The sequence below is a fragment of the Anabrus simplex genome, chromosome 2, assembly GCF_040414725.1.
Source record: "Anabrus simplex isolate iqAnaSimp1 chromosome 2, ASM4041472v1, whole genome shotgun sequence".
NCBI lineage: Eukaryota > Metazoa > Arthropoda > Insecta > Orthoptera > Tettigoniidae > Anabrus > Anabrus simplex.
Window position 1 is genome coordinate 669,455,879 of NC_090266.1, and position 27,189 is coordinate 669,483,067.

The 27,189-nt window shown below is 40.0% G+C and overlaps 1 protein-coding gene across 2 annotated transcripts in view; it reads left to right on the forward strand.

Annotated features, from left to right (window-relative positions):
- anchor (integral membrane protein GPR155 homolog anchor) overlaps positions 1 to 27,189 on the forward strand; it is a 267,223-nt gene that overhangs the window by 39,210 nt on the left and 200,824 nt on the right. For both annotated transcript variants that reach the window (XM_067139331.2, XM_067139332.2), the window contains exons 2-3: positions 1,224 to 1,513; positions 1,614 to 1,912. In XM_067139331.2, the coding sequence (XP_066995432.2) occupies positions 1,224 to 1,513; positions 1,614 to 1,912 (589 nt within the window). The remainder of the gene's footprint in view (positions 1 to 1,223; positions 1,514 to 1,613; positions 1,913 to 27,189) is intronic.

The window sequence follows — 27,189 nt, forward strand, 5'->3', positions numbered from 1 at the left end:
CGAATGTGGAATCTCGTGGAAGAACTACAACTCGTCGGCGGTAACCAGACGTTCAAAGAACTCCGCTGCATCGGCACTGTACTGTTGCACCAACTGTTGGTATATCTCCACACGCTTCTGTTTCTGTGCAACGGTGAGGGAATGGGGTGCCCATTGTGCACATCTTAATCTTCAAATCCTTTTGGATGATGGGGTGGAGGGTTTCTAATAGTAGACCTATTGCTTTCTCTAATTCATCAAACGTGATTCGCCTGTGCCTCATTATCAAGTCATTGACAATCTGGGCATTGTTTGGTTTGTGTGCAGTTGCTGGTCACCCAGTGCTTTTGCATTTTTCAGCAGAATCGCTGCCATCTCTGACAAAACATGGATCTGCGGCTTGGTGCTGTTTTCCCACATACGGCTACTAACATTGTGTGGATGTCTGAAGCAGTCACTCCTTTCCTCCAGAGCAATCACACTGTCCACCGTTGTCCATGCTTGTCTGCTTCCATGTTGTCCACCAACGTACTTGCAAGCCGGTACAAGTGCTGCGACAATACGCCACCTATGGGAAGGAGCAACACCATCTGGTGGCGGTAGACAGTACTATAGTCAATCTTCATGCAGTCATCGCCACACATTTCAAACTGCTACTTTGCAGAAGTTATAAGAGTGTCAATAAGTATTGAACATAATGAATATTTATATGAGACACATCTAAACAAGCATTGCTAAGATGAAATGAGCTCTATGAAAAACTAGAAATACGATGATAAAAATTATAAGTGTGTTCAAATTTAATCTATTTAACTGTTAGGTTCTTCAGTCTGTTGAAACTAATTTATGAATAAATAACATTTTAATTAAGTTGTTTCTTTCTCAGGTATAATCTGGTATTATAGTTTTCTTTTCCAGGTATTTTCTAAATTTTATGTTTTCATAAGTTAGTTTTGAAAAACTTAACAACCTAATAGCTATGAATTAACTGAGTCAAAACTGAAAAGAAATGGCTTCCACTATAACAAATCTAATGTATGGCAAGTGATTTATATGATGTATTAAAGTACAGGTGTGTCTTTCTTCGTTGTGTCAATGAAATAGTTGTGACTTGTAGGTCATTGCATTAAATATCACTTTGTTTCCCCCCTGTGTTTAACGAAATCATGCCCATGAAAATGTATGTATTTACTTGGTAAATACTTAAATCGGATTAAATACATTAAACGTTATTTTATTTCCAGATATGTGGCAGGTCGCCAGAATCTCATTGGCCAGACAGAGGTTAAGGGTCTTAATACATTCGTTGGCACATTCTCGCTCCCAGCCCTCATCTTTCTATCATTGGCACAGCTAGACCTGCACGCTGTCAACTGGATGTTCTTATTAGCAATTCTGATAGCCAAAGGACTTGTGTTTGGAGTCGTGATTGTAATAACTCTTATGATAAATCGACCCATGAATCCTGGGAGGGCAGGACTGTTTGCTATATTCTGCACTCAAAGCAATGACTTTGCTATTGGCTATCCCATAGGTAAAAATATTCATTTGATTCACATGTTTGAAGTTGATGGAACATTATATATGTTCATTACTGATTTGTTTTATATTAATTTTATCCTCTGTGTGTTTAGTGCTGGCTTTGTATGAGAAGACACATCCAGAGTATGCAAGCTACCTCTACCTCATGGCACCCATCTCACTTGCTATTTTAAACCCTTTGGGTTTCATTCTCATGGAAATTGGGAAGCAGCAACACAGGAATATGGATGATGCTGTGGAACTCGTTGAGAAGAAGAGTAGTCTACGCATGGCAATGTCTGTTGCCAGAAGCATTTTACTGAATCCTGTGGTTTTCATGACTGCTCTTGGAATTATTGGAAACCTGATGTTTGCACATCATATTCCAGCTATTCTCTTGGGATTGTTAAAAGTGAGTATTGCCAGAAGACTTAGGATCTTACATGAGGTTTAAATGAAAATTGAATTATATTTTTACCAAGTGAGTTGGCTTCACATTATGGATCGTGTACGTGTAAGCTTGCATTCAGGAGACCGAGTGGGTTGACTACATGATACAGGCCATGGTACCTGTAAGCTTATATTTAGGAGGTAGTGAGTTTGAACCCCACCATCGGCAGCCCTGAAGATTATTTTGTGTGGTTTCCTATTTTCACACTAGACCAGGGTCAGCCAACTGCGTGTACGTGTGATGTCAGGTAACACGGCACACACTCTGCTTGGGCAGCGAAACGAAGTACTTAATACTGCAACTGAGAAGTGAAGGCTAGAGGGGCGAGGGGAATCACAACGTCATTCCTAGGGGGAGGCCCAAGGGCTGCAGGTAGTATAATGCGGTTATGTGTAGTACATATTTCTCTCCACATAATTTATTGTAACGTAACTCTGTTATGAATTAACATAAAAGTTATAAAGCAACTTTATTTCTACATATACAAACTAAACCAGCTTTTTCCGGTGAATCTTCGGAACTGATATTGAACACAAAATTGCTGTGTTTTACAGTGTCACCCACTGTAAAAAATAGTGCTAATAGTGACAAACAGCACAGTTTTACAACAAAAATAGTACAAAGAGTATCTGTAAACTCAAAACATACATTTTATCTCATGATATCGATACTCAGTTGCCACTCGTGGGTTTCCTTGATTTTTGTAGTCTTGTTTCGTTTACTAGTTTTGCAATATTTGGAGTTAATGTTTGAGGAAACACTAAGTTTAAGAGCACACTTCAAATCGTGATCTGACAACTGGCTTCAATGTTTTGGTTTTGTTGATTTAAAATAGCAAAGATTCGTTCACAGGCATTCGTGGAACCGAAAATACTCAACATTCTCGCTGCAAACCTATGCAATCGGGGAAACCTTTTTTTTTTAATATTATGAGCCCAACTACTCCAGAATTGCGCCCTAACATAGAAGGTGCAACATCTGCTGCTATTGAAACTAGTTTGTTCCATGGCAAAGAAGCATTTTCAACAACACTTACAATGCAGTTGAAAATGTCATTGCCTTTCGTGGTATTCTTCATAGGCACTAAATCCAGTATTTCCTCCCAAATTGTAAAGATTTTGTCAACCCCTACTTGTAATTAGTACCAACATGCAGGAAACACCATGGGTCGATTTTACTTGCTCGTAGTACCATTATGTTAGGTACACAATAGGTTTGTGGTTAGTAGCGACAGTGTGTGCTCAGGATGCATTTTATAGTACCTGTGATTCTTACCACTATATGAGTGACACCATGGTTCTGTCTTTCCAATGATTAGTACCCACTATGTGAGGAATACCACGGGATAGTGCGAGTCCCTGTGGTTAGTCAACTTATGTGAAGAACACCATAGGTTTGCGTTGCGTGTTAATAGCGACACAATGTGCGGAACACCCTAGGTCTGTGTTACATGTACGCATTACATTACATGTGAGTAATACCATAATGAGTGGAATACTGCGAGTCTACGCTACTTTTGATTAGTACCGCAACATCGCAAATACCATGGTTCTTCTTTTCTAGCGATAAGTACCATTATGAAGGCCCGATGACCTGGATTTTGGACCCGTTTAGACTACAAGCATCATCGATTCAGTATTGTGCTTTAGAAGCAGTCCCTTGGTCAGTAATACTATTAATGCTAGTTTCTGGGAATGTGAGGCATTGCGGATCGGATCCACTGTTTGTTTTAACTTCATATCCATCCATTCATTCTTCGTCCTAACGTTTTGAATTCCGGTCAGTGGAGCATTATGGATTTTTAATTGTCCTTACATTTAGTCTCATTTTGTGCCATTAGGGACCGATGACCTAGATGTTAGGCCCCTTTAAACAACAAGAATCATCATCATCATCATCATCAGTCTTCTTTTTTCATCATCAGAGTCTTCTTTTCCCGTTTCCAGCTTCCCGGGTCGGGTTGTGAATCAAGGACCTCCATCGCTGCCTGTCTCTCCACCACTCTTCTCCTTTTTTAAGTATATCTTCTGGTGTTCTTCCCCTCTTCTCTATCCACTCCCACACTGAATCTGTCCACATCTTGCGGGGTCTTCCTCATGGTCTCTTTCCTCTTAACTTCTCTGAAAAGGCTATTTTTGGCACTCTCTCTTCTCCCATTCTCATCATATGCCCATACCACTTTAGCTTTGTTGTTTCTGTCCTGTCTTGAAGTTTCAAGATTCCTGTCCTTTTCCTTATCTCTTCATTTCTAATTCTATCCTTTCTGGTTTTGCCCTTGATACCTCTTAGGAATTTCATCTCCGCTGCCTGTATTCTACTCTCCTCTCGTTTCGTTGTAGTCCATGATCCATCTGTATAGGTTAGTATGGGTTCATAATAGGTTGAATATAATACTTTCTTACATTTCTTCGGGACATCTTGGTTCCACAAAATACCCTTTACACTCTGGTAGAAGCCGTTTGCTTGTTGTATTCTTTTCCCAATTTCCTCGCTTATCTTTCCATCTTCTGTGATCACACTTCCCAAGTACTTGAAACTTTTAACCACTTCCAGAATTTTACCATTCAGTTTTATCTTTCCTCTTCCTTCCTTCCTTCCTTCCTTCCTTCCTTCCTTCCTTCCTTCCTTCCTTCCTTCCGCTTGTCATCACTATTGTTTTACTTTTCTCTGTGCTTACTTTCATCCCAAATGTTTCTATCTCTTGATTCTGTACATCTACTTGTTTTTGCACTTCAATTTCATCATCACCCCATATCACTGTACCATCTGCAAACAACATGGCGTTTGTTGTCTGTCTGCCCAATCTCTGTTTAATGTTCTTATGAATTTCATCTATGATTATGATGAATAGTATGGGGGATAGTACACTTCCCTGTCAGAGACCAGTTTCAACTTCAAACCATTTTGTTTTTCCTATACTGGTCTTCACACTACTAACACAATTTTTTGTACGTAGCTGTTATCATTTGCACTTCCACTCTGTTAACTTGTTTTTTGCTTAATGTGTCCCATACCAACTGTCTGGCACACTGTCATAAGCTTTCTCAATGTCAAATGTCATCACTATGTCTCCATCATAGGTCTTAATGTAAAGATCAGGTCAAACGTTGATCTATCTTTCCTAATACCATACTGTTCTTCTTCCGTTTCTCCTTCTAGCTTCCCCCTCAGTCTTCCTTCAAATACTCTCTCAAATATCTTTGCTACATGGGCAATAAGGGTGATCCCCTCTGTAGTTATTACATTCCTTTTTATCACCTTTTTTAAATATCGGGATAATTAAACCCTTTGCCCACGCTTCTGGGATCTCTTTCTCCAGATTATTCTAAATAATCTGTACAGCCACTGTAGCCCTATTGGTCCTGCTGCTTTTATCATTTCCGTAGTTACCTCATCCACTCCTGCTGTTTTACCGCTCTTCATCTTTTGTATGGCTTCCTCTATTTCTAACATCGATATCTCCTTTTCTTGTTCTTCTTCTTTCCCCATTGTTTCTTCTTGCTCCTCTCACCTACCAGTTCACTGTATTTAATATTTAGCAATTCTGAGAAGTATTCTTCCCATCTTTTCAGTATGCCATATCTTTGCATCAATATCTGTCCTGTTTCAGTTTTTATAAATTTTGTATGTTCCCTATTTTGTAAACTATTCTTCACCAAACCATACAAAACCTTTTTACTTCCCTTTATATCCTCCTGTAAAGTTTCTGTGAAACTTTCCTTGCTCTTCCGTTTCTCTTCTTGTACTATTTTCTTCATACCTTTTTGGCTTCATTATATTTCTGGCAATTCTCTGTACTATTGCTGCCTATCCACTTCCCCCAAGCTATTTGTTTCTCTTTAACTGCTTCCTTCACCCTGCTGTTCCACCAAGGAGTCTCCTTTTCCTTTTTCCTCCCTGATAGTCTTCCACAGGTGTTTACCTACTGCACACTTTGCAAATCCATTTCTAAAACATGTCCATTCCTCTTCCACACTGTTCACGTCATCTTTGGGAATTTCTTTCTTCAGATCCTCTTGAAACTTTTCCCTTATTTCTTTTTCTTTTAACTTCCATCCCCTTATTTTTCTTCCCTTTTTTTCTATTAACATTGTAATTTTACCAAGTCTTAATTTGGCTACCACCACTTTATGGTCTCCTTCGAAATCTGCCCTTGGCATTGCTGTCACATCTTCCAGTTGTCTGTGTTTCTCCTCCACCAGAATAAGATCAATCATTGTCTTTGTCTTTCTATCCACCCAACCATATCTAGTCATTTTTTGCTAGTTCTTTTTTCTAAACCACATATTGGCATCAATTAATCCATTCCTTCTACAAAAATTTATTACCAAATCTCCTTCTTCATGTTGGTTTCCATAACTATAGGGGCCAATTATCTCTTCTTTTTCCTGTCTGTCCCAACATGTGAATTCATGTCTCCCATTATTACAACCTCTTTGTCTTCAGTACAACTTTCCAGTTCTAGAAACTCTTCTAAACATTCATATGCATTCCCAGATTGGGGTGCATGAACCTGTATAAAATCCTTGATTCCACTCTCAAGTCCAAGTCTAACTTTATCCTATCACTGATCTGGTCAATTTTGTCCACATATTGCACTATGTCTTCTCTCAATATAACACAAACACCATTTGTTGCCATCTTTCCTCCACTCCAATATAATCTATACCCTTTTTTCAATTCTTTTTGACCTTTCCCCTTCCATTTTGTCTCACTTATTCCCATCATTGCTATGTCTTTCTTCTCCATATACTCAATCAGTTCTTCTACCTTGCCATTCACAGTCACGACATTGATGATACCGATTCTTGTGATGTCTGGTAGCCCACTTCTCACAGTCACCCCAGAGCACTGGGAACTGCGCGTCACTTCAGGGTGACGCCCTAGCATTTTCCAAGGCCTCGATTCACTCACACTCTTTTTATAGGCTGTTTGTATGATGGGTTCGCCACTCCCAAAGGCATTTTATTACCTTCTGCCAGGTTCAAATTAGGCCGCCCCTAACGTGGAATCAGACACCTTTTGTAGCCGCTCCTCCGGAGTATAGACGCTACGGATTTGCCCCTTTCACCATATCCACCGTACCGAAGTCCATCTTCTCCACCGTAGATGCCATTGAGGTCATAACCCAGGGTAAGGGCCCTCCACATTTATGACCCCTGGAGAGAGGGTGTTCCAGTATTTTAGAACCCCCAGGAATTGGGCTACATGTTGGTCCGCAGGTTGTATTGGGTATTTCAACAAGCCCTACGTACTGTAGGGACCCCCTATCTGCCACCTGGGGACGCGCTCTGTAGGGTAAAGTTCCCCTGGTTACTTATTGGAGGTTAACCCCACCCACAAAAGCTGAGGTTATTTGCAGAGACTCTTCTCTTTTATTACAGTTAAACTTGGATATTCCATATTTTTCATCTCAAAATTTTCTTTACCATTTACAGCAACTTGTTGGTTCTAATCTAAATGTACAAAGTTCCACTACTTCTGAATCCACTTTACGAGCCTGCCCTAATGTTCACCTCAAACATAACCTCAGAACGGCTTTCACTCCATATAAAGTGGATTCAACAATCAGGCATCCTGATTTTCATTTACCTTTTGAAGGGTATCAGGATAAAGCACCCTTTATTGACTCATCCCATGTGTCAGGATCGTAAAATACTTTTGCGTATTCCTCAGCCACCACCACAAGCTCAACATACCACTGCCACAAGCTCAACCTTTACCCAATCCTCCACCTTCAAATAATTCTTCAAGTCACTCTCTCAACCTTCATATCATTACAAGAAAGGAAATATGAAATTCATGTATCATTTCATTGAACAATCTCTCAATCATATATCTCATTTTGTTGAAACTGATCCTAGATATTTAGTTACTTGGTTATTTCATGTTCAAAAATTCTTAAAAAATGAATTGCCTCCATTTTCTCAGCTCATTAGTTTACATTATCACAAAACGTCATCTCATTTAGTTGTTTTGGCCTGGAGCATATGTATTGATTTCCAGATTGGCCACAATTTCGTACGGTATTACAAAAGCATTTCTTACTCTATGAGGTCTGTTTCAATCTTAGTCAAGAATTTATCAGAAGACATCAACATCCCCACGAATCCACCCATGACTCTGAATTCTATAATCACTTAGTGATGTACTGCCTATAGCTCATCCTCCCCAAGAATTAATCTCAATAGTTCAGTATTATGCTTTACCATGCTTTAAACCATTAACTTTTTTTTTCTTTTTTTTTGGCTATTATCCCCAACATCTGTTTCCCAATTATAGAATACTGTTCAAGCTGATGCACTTTATACATACAGTAACCTGTCTTATTATTCTGCTGTACCTCTTCCAAATGTTGCCCCCATTCTTGATATACACACTCTACCTCCTGCCCCAGTTTTCCAAGACTCTAGGTCTTAAGTCTCTTTGTTAGGTATCCCAACGAACGTTAGTGGTCCGATGGTCGATTATCCTTTGCCGTATACCGCACTACAGTTGCCTTTAAAGCATTTACTGCATCATCACAGCAAATTATTTTATAAAAACATGTATGCGACAGGTATTTACAAACTGCATCAAAATTACATACAGTTATGTAAAAAGTACCTGCCAGTTGCAAACTTTCGACTGGATATGAAATTAACGCTAAAAGTGATGGCATACTGATTGAAAATGTGTGAGAGCTTGTGAAGTGGCAAGTAGGTTTTTTTGCTAGTGGCTTTGCGTCTCACCGATGCAGATAGGTCTTATGGCGACTGTGGGATAGGAAAGGCCTAGGAGTTGGAAGGAAGCAGCCGTGGCCTTAATTAAGGTACAGCCCCAGCATCTGCCTGGTGTGAAAATGGAAAACCACGGAAAACCATCTTCTGGGCTGCCGACAGTAGGATTCAAACCCACTATCTTCTGGATGCAAACTAACAGCCACGTTCCCCTAACCGCATGACCAACTCGCCCGGTGGGAAGTAGTTTTACACCAAGTACGCTTTCTGATAAGCTCAAGGCGACAGTCACCATGGTGTAGTGGGCTAAGCACAGACATACTCACGTGCTATTGGTAAGTGGGTTCGAATCCCACGAGTGCTAAATATTTTTAATTACATTTTAAGCTTTGAGGATCAAATACAAAGGCATTTGTGCCATATTCAACCAATAGCATGCATGTTTAACGTGTACTGGCCTGACACTTGGTGTAGCCTAGCAGTGCTGGTGATTTCTTCGCTATGAATTCAACAGATTATGTTCCTCATCTACGGTGAAGCAAGACAGAATGCACAGGAAGCACAGCACCTGCACCACGACAGATTTCCACACAGACGACAACCAATCGCAAATACGTTTAGGAGGGTGGAGCGACTTTTGCCTATTACATCATCACTTTCCCGAACAGTTCCTGTTAGAGAGGCACCAGTTACAACCGGTGAAACTGCTGAGAGGGTTTTGGACACTTTCCAGGGGAATCTTCATATGAGTACCCGGGCAGTAGCACAACAGGCCAGCACCAGCCAGTCCTCTGTTGTATGGGTCTTGTATTCCAGTTTATTTCGTCCGTATCACCTGCAGCTACATCAAGAGCTCCATGGATGAGATTTCAAAACTTGTGTTGATTTCTGTGCATGGATACTGACACAAGAGGCAAATGATCCTGCGTTTGCATCTCCCTTTTTATTTTTGGACGAGTCATGATTTCATAAGAATGGCTCTGTGAATCGTCATAATATGCACTACTGGAATGTTGAAAATCCCCACTGGGTAAAGCAGGCAACATTTCAGGCACAATGGGAAGTAAATGTCTGGTGTGGTGATAACCTAATTGGACCATATTTCTTTGTGGATCATTTGATAAGAGCCCGGAACTTAGTTTCTTAAAAACCAACTATCATTGCTGCTAGAGGATGTACCCCTGGGTGAGCGTGTAACTATGTGGTATCATCACGACAGAGCTCCCACACGCATGTTAGCAGATGTTTGCAACTACCTGAATGTCGCACACCCCTGGCGATGGATAGGAAGAGGAGGACCTGTCACCTTGCCTGCCAGATCGCCCAATTTGACGCCGCTGGACTTCTTCCTATGGGGCTATTTGAAGGACATAGTGTACACTCAGCAGCTAGAAAATCCTGAAAGCCTTCAAAACCTTATTACGGAAGCCTGTAAGTCCATAACATGTACAATGCTACAACAAGCCCGAATGTCAGTTCAGCGGCGTGCTGAAACATGAATTGCTGCAGAAGGCCATTTATTCAAACACTTACTGCACTAACAGGCTGTTGCTCAGTCAAGAGGATTCAAACTCCCAGCCATTCTGTCCTCGTCCAGCCCTGCTTTTAAGACATCCACATAAGCGGCCCGGATGGCCTAGAACAGTGCCAAAATAAATACAACAAATAAATAAATAAATAAATAAATAAATAAATAAATAAATAAATAAATAAATATCCACCTCCGTGGTGTGGTTTCCAACTTCTCCAGGCAAATGCCAGGATGGTACCTAATTAAGGCCACGGTTGCTTCCTTCCCACTTCCTTGTCTATCCCTTCTGATATTCCCCTCCTCCCACAATGCCCTTGTTCAGCATAGCAGGTGAGACCACCTGGGCAAGGAACTGGTCCTCCTCCCCAATTGTATCCTCTGATGCAAAGTCTCACGCTCCAGGACACTGCCCTTGAGGTGGTAGAGGTGGGATCCCTTGCTGAACCTTATGGGAAAAACCAACTCTGGAGGGTAAACGAATTAAGAAATAAATACATAGATTACGTAATTAATAAGCCATAACATGAGGGCATTAGGATACATTGGTTTTGTGGATGATTCTCAAATTTCAAAATGCGAATAAAATTACCAAGCTCAAGTGGGATTCGAATCCACTTGTATCCACACTCAGTTGTATTAATGGCACCCCACTTAACGTATGACACCACGGCGACTCCAGTGAGTAGCTTACCGGAAAGCCTACTGGAAGGACAAGTACTCCTGCTTCACAAATGCACACACGTTTTCTATCAGTATGCCATCACTTTTAGCCTTCATTTGATACGCTACTGAAAGCTTATAAGTGGCACGTACTTTTTACATAAACGTATGACAGGTTGATGCATACCTGTCGCATACGGTATGTTTTTGCAAAGATCATGGTTCCTCTATTTAGTCATAGATTATCGCAAGTTAAGTCTTAAAATTTGACTCACCCAGTTCCCAAATTACAAAATGCTTTTTATCATTTTACAAATGACAAACATTTTTCAGTCCTAGACCTTAATTCTGCTTACCATCAAATACCTTTAGACTTATTCACCTGTAAACGTACAGCTTTTATTACCCCTACTGGATTATATGAGTTTACCAAAGTTTTTGACCTCAATTTAGGCTCGCAAATAATGCAACGTTTGGTGGACCACTTGTTTGCCGATATTAAGTTTAAATACATTTACCTATATATTGATGATTTATTGATCTGTATTCCAGATTTCTCCTCACATATATCTCATCTTACCAAAGTGCTTACTTATTTACAAGCAATTAATCTTACTGTAAATTCCTTAAAGATACCATTAGCTAGAACATCATTGAAGCTCCTAGGTCACATACTATCTGGAAATGGTGCTGGATCTGGAGCGTACAGCAGCCATTCATCAGATTGCTCCTCCTAAAAATCTAAAAAAATTGCATTCATCTTTAGGAATGTTTGGATTTTACAGTAAATTTAACCTAACTATTCTGAAATTACCGAGCCCTTAAGTCTTAAATGTAAACAAATTAAATACCATTGGAATAATGCTCACGATCATGCTTTTCAACAATTGAAGGCTTTGCTAGTTCATCCGCCTATTCTTCAATTACCTTACTTTTCTTAGCCGTTTAAAGTGCATACAGATGCCTCTAATACTGCTGTTGCTCGAGTTTAATAATCTTATATTTAAGCCTAAATCTAAGTTAACTCCTAAGATCGTGTTACCTACCATACTTCGTTCCATGATTCTCCAGTATTTTCATACCTCTCCTGTAGGCAGACATTCGGGAATATCACAATCATATTCCAGAGTATTTTCCCCATTTTATTGGCCTAAAATGTGTCAAGTTATTTGATCAATATGTAAAGAATTGTGTACTTTGTCACAAGGCTAAGCGCACTAATGGATTACCAGCAGGTACTTATTCTGCTTATCCTCCTACATATCCAACAGAAATTTACTACATTGGTGTTGTGTGTCCTATTACCCACTCAGCTTGTAGCAATACTTACATCTTTACATTATTAGATGGGTTTTCAAAATGTTTAATCCTTCATCCTGTAAGAAATGTAGCATCTAATATTGTTGTCAATCTTTCACAAGACCAGATATTCCCTATCAGAGAAATTCAAAAACATATAGTATCTGATAATGCTACTGTTTTTATTTCCAAAACCTTCTGTGATAATGTGTTTTTCCTTAGGGATAAAATAGATCTGTACTACTCCCTACAACCCTCAAGGTAAATTTGTCGAATGCTGTCATCGTAATTTGAAGATTGTACTGTCTATCTTTCACTCTGATCGACAGAAACATTGGGATACGATATTATCATCCTTTGATTTGGCGTTCAGTTCTAGTATCAATTCTGCAACTGAACATATGCCTGATCAGAATTTTTTGGCCAATCATTAGAAACTCCTCTATCTCTTTCTTGGGATCTTCTTTCTTTGCTCTCTGGCCCCTCCGATTGTGACAACAATAAATCATGGAAGTCTGCTTTACAACAACTGTATCAGGCACACAAGGTTTAAAGATCGACTCATAATAAAATAAAATAAATGAAAATCAACAGGCTGTCGAGTCATTCGATCATGTCAGGTATGGAATGAATGAAGCTCCATCTAGCAGTGAGGATAGGAATTGTGCCACTTGTCGCACTCCCCTGGGGCAATGATTAACGAATCATTTAAAGATATTGGAATGTGTTGCTGAAATGAAAGATGACAGAGAAATCAAGTAGCCAAAGGAAAACCTGTTCCATCTCTGCTTTGTCCTGTACAAATCTCGCATGGAGTGACTGGGATTTGAGCCATGGAACCCAGTGGTGAGAGGTAGCGCGCTACCACCGGAGACATGGGGGCTCAACAAAAAGCATATTGCTGGAAAATTTGAATTTTCTAACGTTGTCCTGTGTAGTTCTAGTTCTGCTTCTCAGCAAATTTCTGCTAAACTTCGTCAGACGTGGAGTGGGCTATATCGGATCATTGCCCTCCCATCTCCAGTGAATGCCTTGTTTCAATCTGTGTCTGATCCATATGATATTCTATGTTCTCACTTTGATCAAATTAAAAGATTTCATGATATTTCTAAGTAATTACTAAATCTCTCTCTCCCCCTCTCCATCCCTTCTAATTTATTTGCTCCTATGCAACTTACATGACTTCTTTTGCTATTATTTTCATCTCTGTCATCTCTGATCCAGTCTTTAACACAGTACCTCCCAAAAATTAAACAAAACATATGTAAGGGAGTTCTCATTTTGTACCTCCTTTTTCAAACATCTTTTAAAATGTTGCATATTTATTATATCTTAAAAAAGAATTTACATACTTGTGTAATCCTCTTCCCCCCCCCTTTCTTTTCTATGGAGTACTCCAATTCTTCCAACTCTTTTATCCTACTCCTTTTCTATATTGTTAACAATGTTGTTCCATGATTTTTTGTTTCCTTTTCTGCGCTCGTTGGTTTCTGTTCTAGCGATTTCATCCAATGTGTGGATTCCTGGCTACACTTCATACCACTGTTAATAACATCAACCTGGACCAGTCTGTCTACTGTAGATGATGTTCTCCTTCATAAGGCACCAACGTGGGATAACCTACTTCACTGCTTCATCCAGAAGTTCTTTACCTCATCACTGGAAAATTCAAGACTCAAGCACGAAGATCAAACAATGAACTTTTACACTGGACAACTTTCATCTATGGAAAAAAAATCTGTGCGTGGGACTTTCCTTGTTCTCCGCATTATGGCCCGGACTCCAGTTCCATCTACTCCCAATGATGTATGCTATTACGTAAACATTATGTTCTACTTCTTTCCAGAATGTTCTCTCCCCCATTCTTGCCCCTAGTAATGTCACATTTCACCTTTGGGAAATGGTATAAATTCTCTTAACATCTTCTACCCCTTGTCTGTGATACAGTGCTCTTTCGAGAAGAGAGACCTAGCCTGTCGTCCTAGTTGGTGATGCCAACCACTATTTTGTACCATGACGACTTCATCTGAACCTATCACCGTAAGGTAGGGGGAGAGACTTGTTTCCATTTTATCTTGATCTTTTGAAGCTGGTACCTCAAATCATACTCGTTTGCATCATATTGCTTCACTGTGCTTTTGAAATGCCTTCACTTTAGGTGGGAGCACCAGACATTCCAGACCTAATCCATCATACCTGAAATTTCCTTCTCATTCTCTTCTCAGTTCTTTTCTTCATCTTGCTCCTCTTCATATATTTTGGTTTGAACTGTTTAACTATCAGAGTGAACGCTGAAAGGCATAACAGTCTATAATGATGTATGTATGTAACTATCATGATTCACATAGCACATGAAAAGTATTCTCAACGAGTGTTGTGAATTTGTGATATTGTTCCTTTTACTCTATGGACCATGGAACAAGTTATTGAACTTTGCCAGGTTGGTTTTACTAGATTGAACTTGTATCATGGCTCTGATGTAATCAGTGGGTTTATTTAGTTATTTTCACGTTACAATTGTAATTATTCCTGAGCCAAACTTAGTCATTCTACGAGATCAGTATGTTTTTTTTTTTTTTCCATGTAAGTTACTCTTTTGATATTCTTATATGTCCTTTTCTACTCGAAGAAGGAAATTTATACCCTTTTATGAGCGAAATGCGATTTAAAAGTGCTATTTGATATTGGTATTGCCAAACGAGTTGGCCATGCAGTTACGGGCTTGCAGCTGTGAGCTTACATTTGGAAGATAGTGGACTCGAACCTCACTGTCGGCAGCCCTGAGAATGGTTTTCTGTGGTTTCCCATTTTCACACCAGGCAAATGCTGGGGCTATATCTTTAATTAAGGCCATGGCCACTTCCTTCCCACTCCTACCCCTTTCTTATCCCATCGTCGCCATAAGACCTGTGTCAGTTTGACTTAAAGCCAATTGGAAAAAAAAAAAAAAAAAAAAAGAAAAAAAATTGATATTGGTATAACACATTTGAGTTCTAACTGGTGAATATTGTAATCTACCTTTGAAGAATTTCTAATTCCATGAATCCAGATTTAAAAAGATAAGTTAGCCATGCTTTATTAACTTTTTGGGGGGTTTGTTTTGAGGTTATGCAATCCTGTTATAAGTTGCTAATTTGTGATATTTGTCAATTGTCCTTTTTTTCAATTTTGCAATGAGTTTTATTCAAGAGGAAGTTGTGACTGAGTTTACCTTCCATATAAATTGTCATAATTCCCTTCGCTGTTAAAAGTGGACTCTCTTATTTAAGTGTCATATTATTTAATCAGGTTGCAACCTTGGTTTCGGGAAGTGAAAATATGATGAAGCTTATGATATTATTTCTACTCTAAATCAAAGAAATTCATGTTGTTAGCAAGATTTTATTTGGAGTACTTTTAGGATACCGGTACGCTTCCATTCTGAAAAGCACTCTGCGTTGGTTGTTACTGTAATTATTTCTAAGGATACCTTATACAAAGGTATTCTAAAAAATGGTTACCTACTCCCTTTCTTTGAAATCGTGAAATGTATTGCATATATACCCTCTCTATTCCCCCAAAATGCTTTACAGAGGATACCCATTGGGTAATGGTTTAGATAAACTATGGATGATGAACATTTGAATACTCTACTGCTACTAAGAAAACTGAATGTTCTCCTTGTTTATCCTTTTCCTGCCATTTGTTCCTTTGTACATGCCTTCATTGCGACGGGTATTACATGTTACTACATTATTTGGAAACCCAGATATTCTCTATAAGGATTATCTATCTATTACATAAGGCAAAGGTTAACTAGTTACAGTAACTAGTTAGATACAAGCCATGAGCCAAGAGTTCAGTGTGTGGAGTGGTCACGTGAGTTACTTGTGCAAATGATCAGTCTTTTGTGGTGTCGTGTGTGTGGGGATAGTCAGCATGCATAGAACTGCTGTGTGAAGTGACCGGTGCTTGCAAGGCAAAGTGTAAGGTGAGAACTGTGAATTAAGATTAGGAAGGGTCGTCGTTCAGGTAAAGACTGCCAACCAGATACCTGCTGTGAGGACAAGAGTCTTGTGTAAATAGCCATTAATTAGTGAAGTGTGGTTATTCATTGTTGAGTATAATTATTCATGTATGCTAATCTGGTTATCTTCGATTAAATTAGTTCAATAAAGCTATCAGTGATCTCTTTATAACATTTTAAAGCATGCCCTTTGATGACAAAATTCTGGCATTCCAACATTTTTAAAAATGTGTAGCAATTGAAGGGACACTACACAGTATAGCATTATTATTATTTTACTAGCTGTCTTTTACCTGTCATTGATCTGTTAGTTTTTGTAATTCCAGCAGTAGTGCTATCTGATGGAAATAAGTGGCAGCAGAAGAGACAAAGTACACCTCAGCTAACAGCAGTGTGATATTATTGTTTTATCAATTTTAGGAGCTTACGATATAGTAGGCCATCACATTTTATTTCCTTCTACATCAGTGAAATTAGGGCTTTTCAACCCTTAGCCTTCTTTACAATTCCTATCTCCGTAATTCATCTAGTGATCTTTCCTTCATATTAAAAAAGTCTTCCTGATGAAATAACCTTGTGGTTTTGTAGATTATAAAAACAATTATGTCAACAGACATAACCATTACTAGTTAGCTTGTAACCATGGCTACTGAACAATATTTTCAATTCGACAGTGTTTGCATTTAATACAATAAAATCAAAATTAATGAATATCTGCATTTTTATAGATTGTGTGGTAAAAATATCATTGGAAAGGAGATTTTCTATATTTTTTGCTATGTACACCTTTTAGATTGAAATGAACTGACTGAGCAAATGTCTCCTATACAATTCACAAGAGGCGACTAAAAGGAGCAACCAAGGGATGATCAAATTAGAACCATGAAACTACTTGTGATTACTACCACCATGCGGGGAACACCATGGGTCGCTTTTACTTGCACGTAGTACCACTATGTTGAGTACCAAATACAGTACTCTCATCAAAATAAAGTTAAGCATATTTTCAGTTTATCCACCAATGTCTAATATTTGTTTAATTTATGGTTAGATAGTAAGTACGTTGTTAAAATCATGGCAACCCTGCCTTCTTCACAGCTAGGGTCATTCGACTCACAACGAGTAAACAGTACGCTGGAGCTATGGTATCCAAGGAAACTCGTCGCTGTGCCTTGCATATATGCATTGTGTACTAAAATGCCTTATCATTTGCTGTCGCTGGTAGATTTCATCAGAATGATCACTTGATGCAACAGAAAATGAGACAACTTGAAGTTGGCATTTTTTCTTTGCTGCTTGTTTAACCTCATACTAAACCATCGAATGTATTCGGCAATGGAAAGGTGGGAAAGGGCTAGGACTTGGAAGGTGGTAGCCATGGCCTTAATTAAGATACAGCCCCAGCATTTGCCTGGTGTGAAAATACAAAACAATGGAAAACCATCCTCAGGGCTGCTGATGGTGTGATTTGAAACTACTATCTCCCAAATGCAAGCTCACAGCTGTGTGAACCTAACCACTTGGCCAACTCTTTCGGTGATGTTGGCAGTTAAAGTTTGGTGTATAAGCATATCTGCTTATAGATACCCTACACAGCCAAGCGAGTTGGCTATGCAGTTAGTGTTGTGTAGCTGTGAGCTTGCATTCGGGAGATGGTGGGTTCAAACCCCACCGTCAGCAGTCCTGAAGATGGTTTTATATGGTTTCCCATTTTTACTTCAGGCAAATGGCTGGGGTTGTAGCTTAATAAGGGCCACAGCCACTACCTTCCCACTCCTTAGGCCTCTCCCATCCTTGCATCACTGAAAACCTTCGATGTGTTAGTGCAGTGTTAAACCACTAGAAAAGAATCCTACATGCACAGCTACCAGTCTGCGCCATGTGCTTCAAGATGCCATAGGAGTTACTGTAAGTAACCAAACTGTGCCCAGTAAGACTCCATAATGGAGACTGTATTCAAGAAGACCCTTCAGGACTCCTCCACTCTACTGCAACTGCACCACAGAACGGCTCCTGTTTGATGGGCTAGAGCATATCAGACTTGGACACGAGGTCAATGTCAAAAATATTGTTCACTGACAAAATGCAAATTGGTTTACACGCTGAAAATAACTCTCTGCGCATATGGACGGCAACAGGGGAATGTTACAATGAATTATTCAGTAGAATGTCCCCAACAGCTTGGAGGTTCAGCACTATTCTGGGTAGGCATCATATTCAGTCTCGTACACCACAGGTTCACATTCAAGGAAACATGACAGCCCCAGTGTACCAACACAGCATTCTTTGCCATAGTAAGTGGTTTTGCAGAGACTTTAGGGGATGGGTTTACTCTACAGTATGATCACTGGGGAACGTGATTTTTGGTGTTTTAAAATATTAGTCCCTTTTTGGGGTTTCCTTTGGTCATAGATTCTGAAAATGGTATTAGTTTCTGCATATCAGCTCTCTTCATGTTATGGCATATTAGAGTGTTAAATTAAGCCTACACCATAGACAAAGAAATATCATTACCTCAGATGGTTGAGGCGCTGGCCTTCTGACCCCAACTTGGCAGGTTCGATTCTGGCTCAGTCTGGTGGTATTTGAAGGTACTCAAATAAGTCAGCCTCGTGTCGGTATATTTATTGGCACATAAGAGAACTCCTGCGGGAGTAAATTCCGGCGTCTCCAGAAAACGTAAAAGTAGTTAGTGGGACGTACAAAAAAAAAAGTTATTTAGATAAGTATTTTTGGGACAAAATTAAGTTTTTATCCATTTCTTCTTCATTATGGCATAATAATGCTTATCAGAAAGAGAACAACATGTACGGCACCTTCATTTTGACATATCGCTGCATCCATATTTCTGTGCTTTTCTGCGATGTGATTTTTCTGGACATTCTTGATGGATGCTCCAACAGTAGCCCACCATCATGTGTATCCCATCATCTTCGGTATCGTTCTTCCATGGTCCTAATTTCTTGGTGGAATCGCTCCCCTTGTTCATCATTGACATCTCCAAGGCAAGGAGGAAATTGATCCGAATGGGTGTATAGGTGATGAATTTTCATGCTCATATTCCATCCAAGTATACAGAATTCAGTTAGCATATTTTCTACTAGTACACCATAGTTGGTAGCCTTAGTGTTTCCAAGAAAATTGTGGAAAACCATACAAAATGAGAACAAAGTACGTGATTATATCGCTCATAGAATCTCTGAAATGCTGGTCTTTAATGAGGTCCCAGATTTATGGACCATCAAATATACCAGCTTGTATTTTCTCCGTGTTCAATGCTGGAAATTTTCTACATATGTAGCCAAAGTACATCACCATCTCTATTAGGAGCCTTAACAAATTGTTTCATCAAACCCAGTTTTAGGTGCAGGGGCAGCAGTATATCTGTGTCCAAGAAAGGTTCTGCAACTACAGTATATATTTTTCTCCAGCCACCAAGTTTTCTCTCAGATGCTATTGTCTTTGCACCTAGAGTTTACCTTTTATTCCACTGTCTCACTGTACTTTGTGTACCCACCCTGCTGTCCTAGGAGAAAATTTACTATCTTGAAATCAACACAAATAGCCTATTGATGTTTGGAATAATATAATTTCTCTAGGACTGTGCCACTGTTGCCTGATTTTCCCACATACAAACTGAGTGAGCAATTGGGATAGATCTGTACCTGTTCCCATTATGTAGAAGTACACATTTTAGACTGAATTTTGAACTGTCAATAAATAGCTGCCAGTCACATGGTGTGTATTGTAGTATTCCCAGTTTCTGCAAGAAAACAAACTCATTTTCTTTTGTGAAGTATTTTAGAAAGTCATCTTTTCTGTTACGATACACTTACGATTTTAGTTCCGGGTAACAGTTTTTTCTGCCAGCCTGGAAGCTAACACTTCAGATGTCTTCTTAGGAAACGTTAGGTCCCTAATGGGATCAATAGATTTGGTCTGACTAAAACCTTTTGAAGTGGAAGGTCCTGTGAAATCACTGCCGTGTTGCCTATCGCAGCCTTCTGTCTTCCTATTTGATTCATCTTCATAAAGCTCACAAGGGAACTGTCCATACTGTCATATCAAAATCGACAATGAAATTTCGCAGAGACCAAGGAGACCCACAAGATAGTGATGTACAAAAATTTAGCTGCCATTTCGAACTTGAAGATTTTGAAATCTTGATACAAAATCTGTGTGACAACACAGCTTACTGGACAACCCTGGCTTCTTGCTGGCTCGTACGGCACACAGCGGGGTGGAGTTGCAGTTGTGCTGGAGAGAGAGAGAGAGAGAGAGAGAGAGAGAATGAACTGGCAGGCTGCCACGCACCAAGGTCACTTTATTGTTGCAGAACGAATGTGAAACATACATGAGGTGCGTTAATCACATGATAAAAACACAAATATTGTTGGCATCATGCACAACTCATATGCACTTTGAGGTCACATTGTTCTTCACAGTTTTGTTTACTTGTTTGAAAGCAATAGTTCGCAGGCACTTCGAACTCGGGAGGTCTCTCCATTGTATAATTGGTTGTGAACCACTAATATTTAATCATGTCCTTGAACCGTGGAGACGAAAATTGAAAATAAATGAAGGAGTGCATTTTCAGTATGCTGTTTCTCTGATAAACATCAGACTGAAAGTCTTCACAAGTCGGTACATTGTTAAGCGGCGATACAAAGCTTTCCACTGCCGGTATAAAAACTTGTCCAAGGGCTGTGTATTTTCTCTGTAGTGCCAGGGGGAATCTGGAGAATTTCTATACTTTTGCGTGGAGGAATGTCTTCAAGACAGCTCTTATCACTATAAGTAGTCCAGAAATCTATCAGTAGCAAGCACTTCTCTTCTGCAAATGGGAAGAAGGATTCTGTAAACCAGTACTTTTATTCTTTTTTCCCCCATTTTCCCTGATTTTGTGGCTGTTACAATTATATTTTTGGCATGAAACATTTCTTTGGAAACTCTCAGACCGAAAGTTCCAGTTCCCTCCCATAGTACAGTCAATAATTTCGGGAAAATGTAAATGAAAATGTACTAAATGTAGGCATAATTGTGTACGAATGGGTGAGTACACTAACTGATTGAACAACTATTTCTGTATGTTTCTCACCAACAAACGATAAGTCCTTTTCACTTTAATTTCACGCATGAAACCACTTTGACCAGTATATTGATAAAGGGGTGTAGTCCAAAAATTGCTCTGTAGCTGCTTCCACAAATTTCTTTGCAACTTTATCTTTTTCATCTTCTTGCAGATATGTACGGGATACAAATTTTGTAATTTTTCTACTTTTTATTGTGTACTTTTTCTTAAAATGACGCTACCCACTAGCACATGCGCGGAAATTAATTTGCCCCATTAAAATCTCCCTTGAAATCTCCAAGGCCCACAGTCGCAGGTCTTCATCGCATACATTCCGCTTCAGTCTTCTTGCTTCTGTAAAGCGAGAAACTAATTTTGTATGCATCAATTTCCTGTATTCAACGGGGCTTACTGATGCAGATTCTAATTGGTTCTCTCACCTGTACAGTTGTCGTATTGATGTAACCTTAGGCAACTTTTGCGAACAGTGGTTAATGAAAGCCGCTTCTTATCCCCCCTTATTTAACCATAAATTTACAGCTTTTTTCTTGTATGCAAGATCTACAGTTTGTTTTACTTTCTTGTGTGGACTGGAAGCGTAGCTTGAACTAGTCGATTTGTAGCTGACTGCGGTGTCTCTCCACTGGATTGACGGGAATCAGACTCGGGGCTCAAAATCGGATCTGTAACACATTTGTTCCTGGCAATGGTGTGCTGCCTTCTCTTTCAGATAATGCAGATGAGGTGTCGCTGCTTCCACTAATACTTTCACTGTCACTATTTACTTCCAGACACGACTCCGAGTTGATGCTGGCACCTATGGGATGATTTTCAGTTTGTTAGATCACATGTTGACCCGTCTCCCTTTCTTCCGAAATTATTTCACGGAAAGAGGAGAAAATTTTTCACGGAAATAACTTAAAACATACTCTAGAACATTAGCCAGATTCAAGGCTGCTGTTTCAAAGGAACATGTGTCAACTGGCTAGCACAGAAAGCTCAAGGTCACCTGGTCACCAGGGCTGTCCACATCGAGCTATCCACTAACGCGTGCAATTCTATAGTCATTTCCATATCGATTTCAGGACCTTACAGATCAAAATGGCAGCTGAATTTTTTACATTGTTTTTTATGGACCCCTCATCCTCTCTACCAAATTTCATTGTCAATTTCGATATGACAGTATGGACAGTTCCCATGACAGTGGCTAGAGTGAGTTGGACAAGGTACACTATATGATCAAAAGTATCCGGACACCCCCAAAAACATACGTTTTTCATCTTAGGTGCATTGTGCTGCCACCTATTGACAGGTACTCCATATCAGCGACCTCAGTAGTCATTAGACATTGTGGGAGAGCAGAATGGGGTGCTCCGCGGAACTCGTGGACTTCGAACGTGGTCAGGTGATTGGGTGTCACTTGTTTCAGAAGTCTGTATGCAAGATTTCCACACTCCTAAACATCCCTATGTCCACTGTTTCTGATGTGATAGTGAAGGGACACCTACAGCATGAAAGCTTACAGGCTGACCTCGTCTGTTGACTGACAGAGACTGCCGACAGTTGAAGAGGGTTGTCAAGTGTAATAGGCAGGCATCTATCCAGACCATCACACAGGAATTCCAAACTGCATCAAGATCCACTCCAAGTACTATGACAGTTTGGCAGGAGGTGACAAAACTTGGATTTCATGGTCGAGCGGCTGCCCATAAGCCACACATCACGCAGTTCAATGCCAAACGACGCCTCGCTTGGTGTAAGGAGCGTAAACATTGGACGATTGAACAGTGGAAAAACGTTGTGTGGAGTGACGAATCACGGTACACAATGTGGCGATCCGCTGGCAGGGTGTGGGTATGGCGAATGCCCGGTGAACGTCATCTGCCAGCGTGTGTAGTGCCAACAGTAAAATTTGGAGGCGGTGGTGTTATGGTGTGGTCATACTTTTCATGGAGGGGGCTTGCACCCCTTGTTTTACGTGGCACTATCACAGCACAGGCCTACATTGATGTTTTAAGCACCTTCTTGCCTCCCACTGTTGGTGAGCACTTCAGGGATAGCGACTGCACCTTTCAAGACGATCGAGCACCTGTTTATAATGCATGGTCTGTGGCGGAGTGATTAGACGACAATAACATCCCTGTAATTAACTGGCCTGCACAGTCCTGACCTGAATCCTATAGAACACCTTTGGGATGTTTTGGAACGCAGACTTTGTGCGAGGCCTCACCGACCGACCGACATCGCTACCTCTTCTCAGTGCAGCACTCCGTGAAGAATGGGCTGCCGTTCCCCAAGCAACCTTCCAGCACCTCATTGAATGTATTCCTGTGAGAGTGAAAGCTGTCATCAAGGCTAAGGGTGGGCCAACACCATATTGAATTCCAGCATTACCGATGGAGGGCGCCACGAACTTGTATGCCATGTTCAGCCAGGTGTTTGGATACTTTTGATCACATAGTGTACCTCTTCTGAATGTGCAGTAGGACATCTCACAGAGGTTAAATCAGAATACTTCCACTGACTCCAGTTTTTCCCGTCGCACTTTATACCTACTGAACACAAATAACAATCATCAGTGAGGTTGTTCTGTTCACACCATACCATCAGAATACCAAATTTCATGCTCTTCCTTTGCCCATTTGTCCACTGTTGCAGGTGTTCTGTACAGATTTTACACACACAATGTGGTGCCCCTGACTTGGTCTGCTAGTTTCAGTTTGAAGTAAGCAAAATGGGCTCTTTTCACAAAAGTCAGCTATAGCATATCTCTGCTGAGAGAACCTGTACTCCCCACAAATGTAACAAAAAAGAATATCAGGGTTGTTGATGCATTTTCTTCGTGATGAAACCATTTATATGTCCGCAAAGAAATAAAACATTCACAGACATGTAATTTACACATGCTTTCATAAATATGAACACAGCATTATACAAAATTAGATGTATAATGTATAGAAACAATGAATAAGCAAGTGTTGGTGGGAAATAAACTATCAAAAAATTAACAGTATCTAAAAACACTAGAGCTGCTAGAACAAAATGGACAGCAGTTTTGGAATCAGTAACACAAATATACCTAAATTGTTAGAAGTTCCAGACACCATCCAAAAGAACTTTTTTATTCCCCAGTGAATGCTCAAACACATTATGCAGCAGCTGTGAATGGATACCTGGAGGGGTGTAGGATTTGAAGAATGGTCTGTCCAGCATCTTCCCCAACATAAACTGCATAGAGCATACGTGGATCTATCTTAAGAGTAAGTTCCAACTGTCAACATCTACCACTAATGATTTAGGCCCTACAAGCTGCTGCCATCAAGGTGTGGAACAGTTTGCCAGAAGAAATGCTTGATAATTTGGTATTGAGCATGCCCCATCGCATTCAAGAATGCCTCAGGGTTCATGGATGGCCAACACATTACTGACTCATGTGACTGCATTGAAAACTGTCTTTAATTTCTGATGTTCTAACCAAAGAGGTTTCTTAATTGGTTTGGTTTAGTCACATACTGAGTGTTTTTCTTTCCAGACTGGATCCAGAGTTAATAAGAAGTGTACATTTTTGTTGTATTTACTATTCTGACTTTCACATTAAATAATATATCAGTTCTCCTTCAACACAACAGAATCTGGTATATGCTTAATGTTTTTTGATGAGTGTAAGATTTTCATGGATACTTAAAATTTTGTGAAAAATACAATAATTGTAAATATCTCCATTGCTTTCCTTTTATGGTTAAAAGGCAAGAAACATTTAAAAAATATTTTATTGTGCACAACTTTGTTTATGTACAGTTCTGTGATACAGCCAATATGAACAGACAGATTTGGCATTTCCTGTTTTGGCAGCCCCTTAGTATTGTTTCACCACTGTATACTAATCAAACAATATACAGCCTAGTGCACACTTCGGCTATCCTTGAACCTAAATACAGTGTTTTAAGAAATTCTATCAAGCTCATCATGTCGACATACACACACACAAATTGAACTGAACCTATTTTTTACTTTTATGTACCTAATCTGAGATAAATACAAAATGTGAGGCCAAAATTTGAACTGTATGGACAAAATGATAATTTTATTTATATAGATAACTATGTTCTTCACTGCCCAAGTGTTTTCTTCTAGTACAAGGCCCCTCCAGCTAGTAAGTTCCAATACACCATGAAAAGAAAGAACCTCACAAGATAATGATACTTATTTCTCTGGATTCAGTGATACATTACATACTTCTCTACATATGCACTACATTTGTTTAAGCACTTGTAGCGTGGCACCAACTTTTGAATGCCTGTGTCAAACGAGTCTGCTGCCAGAGACACAAGCCATGATGTAACCACCATTTAAAGAGTAACATTGCTGTCACCATAAAAAATTTCTTAATTTGCAGGAGAAGGTGAAAGTCACTGGATGTGAGGTCGGGGCTGTATTGGAGACAGTCAAAGATATTGCACCTGAATTGTTCCTCACTGTATGGGGCTGTGTGTGGGCCATGCAAGAACTTTATGCCTGCATTCAGCTTTCCAAGTCTCTTGTGAATCTCTGCTGCAGACTACAATTTGCATACCTTGTAATCGATGGGTAACTGTATAACATAGTGATGGGTAATGCTCTCACTTGAGATTCTCGAGACTGACGTCACAGATCATGAGACTCTCGCGAGAATCTTGAGATTGACTCTCCTATGCTGCGATCTGTGCGACGTCCCAATAACTACAAGCATAAGCGTGAAAGCATTTCATCAGCAGTTATTGCGTGAATTAATGTCCTCATTTGGATACGTGTGTGCCAATAAATTTTGCTAAAAACCTGGGAAAGTACTGCATCTTCACCTATTATTCAGCATATGATGCTACAGTTGACAATCGACTATGTAAAATTTCTTAACAGGCACCAAAAAAACAACTCTATATTCATAATATATATATACAAACTCCACATTAGAAAGGTTAATGTGGGGGTTCTTTCAGTCTCTTAGAGACGAATGTCCAGCTCTTCCAGCCAAGAGAGTGCCTCAGATGTCTTCGATGGAACCAGCAAAAGCTTGCAGAGGGCAGTCCTTCTGAATGTACAGGATGGTTTGCACTTCAGCACCACAGTCACAAGCTGGAGAGTCTTTCCAGCCCCACTGATGCAGAGCAGCAGCACTTCTTCCTACTCCGCAGTGTATCCTGTTGAGTGTGGTCCGGGTGGAGCGAGGAACACCAGTGCAACACAGAGGGAAGTTGATGGTGGCGCTACCACCTAGCCAGGCATTATTTCTCGCGAGAAATCTCGAGAGCGTTGTCCCCACAATGTGCGGCGAGCAGCGTGTCGTAGGCCTGCAGGTAGTCTGAGCTGAATGTTGTTTGTTCCGAATATGTGAATAGTTGCTCACTAGCCTGTTTCATTTCGTCTTGACAAGGGCTACCTTAGTGTAGCTGAAACATCAACTCGTGTAATGTGCATGCAGCCTAATATCTCAGAATACAATCAAAGCTTGCCAGAAACATAAACCAATGATTTTACAAAGAATATATTTAATTTAGCATAATTATCTGTCTCTAGAGGTAAACTTCCGAAGCTCTTCTTTTGCACCCGTTAGCTGTGTCTGTGTCCATATTGTAAGGTTAAAGGAACTTTGCATCTGTGTAGCATCACAAAAGTCTATTGTGCAGTCACAGCAGTATTTGTCCTACCCAGCTCCCATGTCATAAACAAACTGGTCATAGCTGGCCTAGATATTCAAAAGCTAAAACATCAGTCAGTTAGTAAATACATTATATGCTACAAGCATAGCATAGTTGCACCACTGAAGAAATGATGTTGCTGTCAGGTAGTGATGGGCAGTCTGAGACGAGGTCTCGAGATTTCTCGGGATTTCTCGAGACTAGCGCAGGCATTATTTCTCGCGAGAAATCTCGAGAGCGTTGTCCCCACAATGTGCGGCGAGCAGCGTGTCGTAGG